The 4,123-nt window shown below is 34.6% G+C and overlaps 1 protein-coding gene across 1 annotated transcript; it reads left to right on the top strand.

Annotated features, from left to right (window-relative positions):
• Window positions 1–1,784: 1,784 nt before the first annotated feature.
• LOC107722281 (serine/threonine-protein kinase haspin-like) lies at window positions 1,785–4,117 on the top strand. Its single transcript, XM_016530570.1, has 3 exons — window positions 1,785–1,824; window positions 3,732–3,834; window positions 3,911–4,117. The coding sequence occupies exons 1-3, from the start codon at window positions 1,785–1,787 to the stop codon at window positions 4,113–4,115; spliced, it is 348 nt and encodes a 115-aa protein (XP_016386056.1). The 3' UTR covers window positions 4,116–4,117.
• The last annotated feature ends 6 nt before the right edge of the window (window positions 4,118–4,123 follow it).

The raw sequence follows: 4,123 nt of genomic DNA, 5'->3' as shown, positions 1-4,123 counted from the left end.
TGGAGCCACCCGTGCAGTGCAGTTTGTGGTTGTCAATGTAATTGTCTAACACTGATTTCTCTCTGTATCGCTACACTGAAAGAAGCCTGTCATTGACCAGCCTCATATTTCTAACCATGATTTTGAAATGAGATCTCTTTTCTGCTTGGACACTGAAGGAAAATTACAAGCAGTTTGCATTTATGATGCAGTCTAGCTGAAAAAAAAGCAGGGGGGGGCGGGTATTTATTTATTTATTGCCTAAGAGGAGCTGATTAAGAGATAAGGGGAAAAAAAATATATATATATTTTGATGCAAATTTCAGCACATAAAATATATTTTATTTTTCAGCTCATACAAATTATATAAAATTTGAGATTAAGCTTAATATTCACAATAATTATTTAATATACTGGCAGCCCTAATATAGACCTATATGCATACGTTTTGAAGGAAATAATGGGCTGTTTGCAAAATACTGGACAGCTAAAACGAGCCATTGTGATTAACTACTTTACCAAAGTTTACCAGCTAAATGCCTTCAAATACTTCAGAGACTTCCAGGAATTTCCATGGATGTTTATATCCCAAATGTTGATATCCTACATTAACACTTTTGGTGCATGCAGTCGTTTACACGCCGTCTAAATGTCACATGAAACCAGTCATTGGTGGCTTAGCATGTCATTCAGACAACATATGAAGGCTGTCTGCTATAATAAGCTGTAATATCCACCAAATGTGATGTTTAGAGAGTGCCTTCTCAAGCAGGGAAAGAAAAGGCATCAGTTTATGAGAGCTGCTGATACACAAGAATAATTCCTGGTGCTTGTAAAAGCATTGCACACAGTACCAGTTCACTTCCAGCACTGTTCAGATGCTTATTGCTATTCTAGGTCAGTGCTTAGTGCTAAAAATCACAGCCGTGGCTCTCGGTGCACTTGTAAGAATGAAGTCAGATAAATATGTGCCAAATCCATCAAACATTGGTGAAAGCAAAGGAGAGTGCTGAGCCTCCCACCCCGACTGACACTGAGCTATGGAATTCCAAACCTGACAAAATTATAAATAAATAAATAGATAAATAAATATACAAAGAAATGTAAAAAAGCAAAAAATTAAATAAAATAAAAATAATAATAATAACAATAATAAAATAAAAAAATAAAAAAATAAATACATAAATAACAAATATATATGCATATGAATATGCAAAGAAAATGAAAAAAAACAACAAAAATAAACAATTATTTATACTTTTATTTCTTTATCTATGTATATTTAAATTTTTTTCCTCATTTATTTAATTTTTCGTTTATTTATTTATTTCCACATTTGTTTATTTATTTTCATATTTATTTATATATGTATTTATATCCACATTTATCGGTAAAGGCTCCGATAAAGGCATCTGCCAATCCGATAGATGCATGTGAGCAAAACGACACTGCAACTCTGCTCTTATTTGCCTTTTTGCCACCTTACCTTATATTTTATTCCTCTCTTCTAATCCATAATGAATCACGCGGCACCTAAGCGTCGCACTTTTTGGCTGTTTGCTAGCATGCATCAGTCGGAGTGCAAATAGTGAGAGATCGTGTGACAGGTGAAAAGTGTTTGGTTAATGGTGAATATTGACCTATTGTGCGTACCGTTGTGGCTCCCGCTGTTAGCAGGGGATAGTCGCTGCATTTGGGGTAAAAACGACGGAATGATTTATTGTATAAGGAGCCCCGGGTTGCACTGTCTGTTCGTTCACACTCATCTATTGGATTGGCAGCTGCCTTTGGCGGTGCCTTTACCGATGACCTCCTTTGTTCTTAGCATTCAGCACACAATCGTCTGTGAGTGACGTCACTTCCCAATACAAACATGCCCCATAGTATAGTCCCGCCCCTGACACTGAATGACAGGTTTCCATGGAAACGGAAGGCATCAGAAATTCAAATACTAAAGTAAACGCGATTACATTTGAGTTTTGGCAGGTTACATGCGCGATGCAGAGAGATGACTCGTAAATGCTTAATGGCCATGCTTGATGGCACGATGACATCTGCTTGTTCCGTGTGGGCTCACAGATTGCGTGCTCTGAAAGAGACCCTCACTGCATGTCAAAATGTTGAATGACTCGGACTGCACATGCTACAGCAAAGCCATTAACAACATGTTGATATACTAAAATTCTAAACTGTTTTATGTTGTGATGAAGAATGACATATTAGCACTTGGCTCTTGCCAATAATTAAAAAAAAATGACAAACATCATATGTATAGTTGAACCATTTTTTTCTCATGTCAGGTGGTTGTTTATAATGTGTAATGGGACTTTTTCTTCTTTCTTTTTTGTTTGTTTTATTTTGTTAGAAAATAATAACTGAGAAAAAAGAAATGTGTTTGCAAAACATAAACATATTTTTTGTTTGTTTGGTTTTTTTTTTCTCCCTGGCGGTGACATCAAAATGTGTATACAGTCAAACCAAAAATTATTCAGACACCAGATATAATTTTTGATATTTTTTTTACTAGTGGGTGCAGGACACTATAGTTCATATATGTAAGTCATGATAGCAAAAGTAAACTGTGACATATACCCAAAATTCTTCATACAGTGGACTACCAGTAAAACTGATAAAAATATGGGACCAAAAATTATTCAGACACTTTGACCTGACCATGGTTTGCTTAAGAGTTTTTTCTTTAATTGATAATGCGACCTTTTTACACCACAAAATGAAGCATTGCTTGGTAATCGGTTGAGCTAAATTGGTATTATCTAATTGTGTTCTAGAATTTAACAGCTGACAGACTAATTCATTACATACCTTTCTATGAAAGTTATCTGACATTATCAAGATTAATTTGTTCCGACACAGTTTAACTCTTTAAGTTCTTGTCATATTTTATTACCATTTTCTAAACTATAGCGAATAAACTGTGATAATGTGAGAAATGTTGAAGGTGTCTGAATAAATTTTGGTTTGACTGTATATTCTCCCCTACATGTACACTTCATTAAGCCCAAGAAATGCACGTTAAGATGTTTAAATGCCCGGCAAGAATAGAGAAATGGGCAAAAATTAGGGTTAGGGTTAACCAATCTTAGTGGTTGACTGATGGGGGTTTTTTTGATGGCCGATTCCAATATCTTATGCTGACGGCCAATATAAAGCTGATATATATCACACTATTTAATTTAGAGAGAGTAAAAACACATGCAAAACAATTGTTAAAATGAAATTTATTTTACGTACTATTTCCTAAATTAGGTAAATATGAAAAAAATTTACTTGTCAAAATAAAAGCTTCCGACATATCACCAAGAAAAAATAAATAAATAAATAAATTGAAATTTCCCATAAATTAACTACTAATCAATATTTGGTCCCAAACTAGTCAAGTTCACTGATTTTCAACCAGCTTTTCTGTGAAATGTGAACTTTTTTTCCCCTCCATGTTACATTCACATATATTATATACCGTAACAAATACAAAGCTGGTTAAAAATGGACAGTTGTCCTTTTAAGAGTTTCATTTAGGTTAAATTTGCAACCCTGTTACCATGTTTTGTTCAAATTTATATTACTTTTATTTAATATGTATGTCTATAAACAATCACATGTTTGTTGTAAACTATATTGAGATGTTTTGTTAAAAATAGTAAAAGAAGAGTTGAACAAATTGTTAACCTGATACAAATGAATAGGAAAATATTCTGTTTGAAACCACTTTTTTGTCTCTCTCTCTCTCTCAGATGGACTGACGGTGTCATGTGATATCTCTAATGATGAGGAGTTGTTTATGGGTCAGGGAGATTATCAGTTTGAAATCTACCGTCTAATGAAGAAAGAAAACAAGTATGTCCTTCAGCCTCAGATAAAATGTTATTTAAAAATCATTGATTCTCATTGTTTCTCTCATTCTCTCTCTCAGTAACTGCTGGTCCACCTATAATCCTCATTCCAACGTGTTGTGGCTGCACTATCTAGCTGAGAAACTGTTGAGCATGAACTACAAGTACAAAGCCCAGACCAACCAGCAGAGGACGCTGAAGAGCGCCCTCAAATCTTTCCAGGCGGAGATACTTCGTTATCCGTCAGCTACAGAAGCTCTTAGGAACTGCAGATTCTTTCAGTGAATTTTTTT

This window comes from Sinocyclocheilus rhinocerous, unplaced genomic scaffold (genome assembly GCF_001515625.1).
Source record: "Sinocyclocheilus rhinocerous isolate Xijiao unplaced genomic scaffold, SAMN03320098_v1.1 scaffold904, whole genome shotgun sequence".
Taxonomy (NCBI): domain Eukaryota; kingdom Metazoa; phylum Chordata; class Actinopteri; order Cypriniformes; family Cyprinidae; genus Sinocyclocheilus; species Sinocyclocheilus rhinocerous.
This window is presented reverse-complemented; position numbering and strand designations above follow the sequence as displayed.

What these genes read in the sequence shown, in the direction of transcription:
- LOC107722281 (XM_016530570.1), top strand. Translation starts at nt 1,785, where the DNA reads ATGACCTCCTTTGTTCTTAGCATTCAGCACACAATCGTCT. An exon ending in CATTCAGCACACAATCGTCT is followed by an intron (nt 1,825 to 3,731) that starts GTGAGTGACGTC and finishes TCTCTCTCTCAG; the next exon opens with ATGGACTGACGGTGTCATGT. An exon ending in CTAATGAAGAAAGAAAACAA is followed by an intron (nt 3,835 to 3,910) that starts GTATGTCCTTCA and finishes TCTCTCTCTCAG; the next exon opens with TAACTGCTGGTCCACCTATA.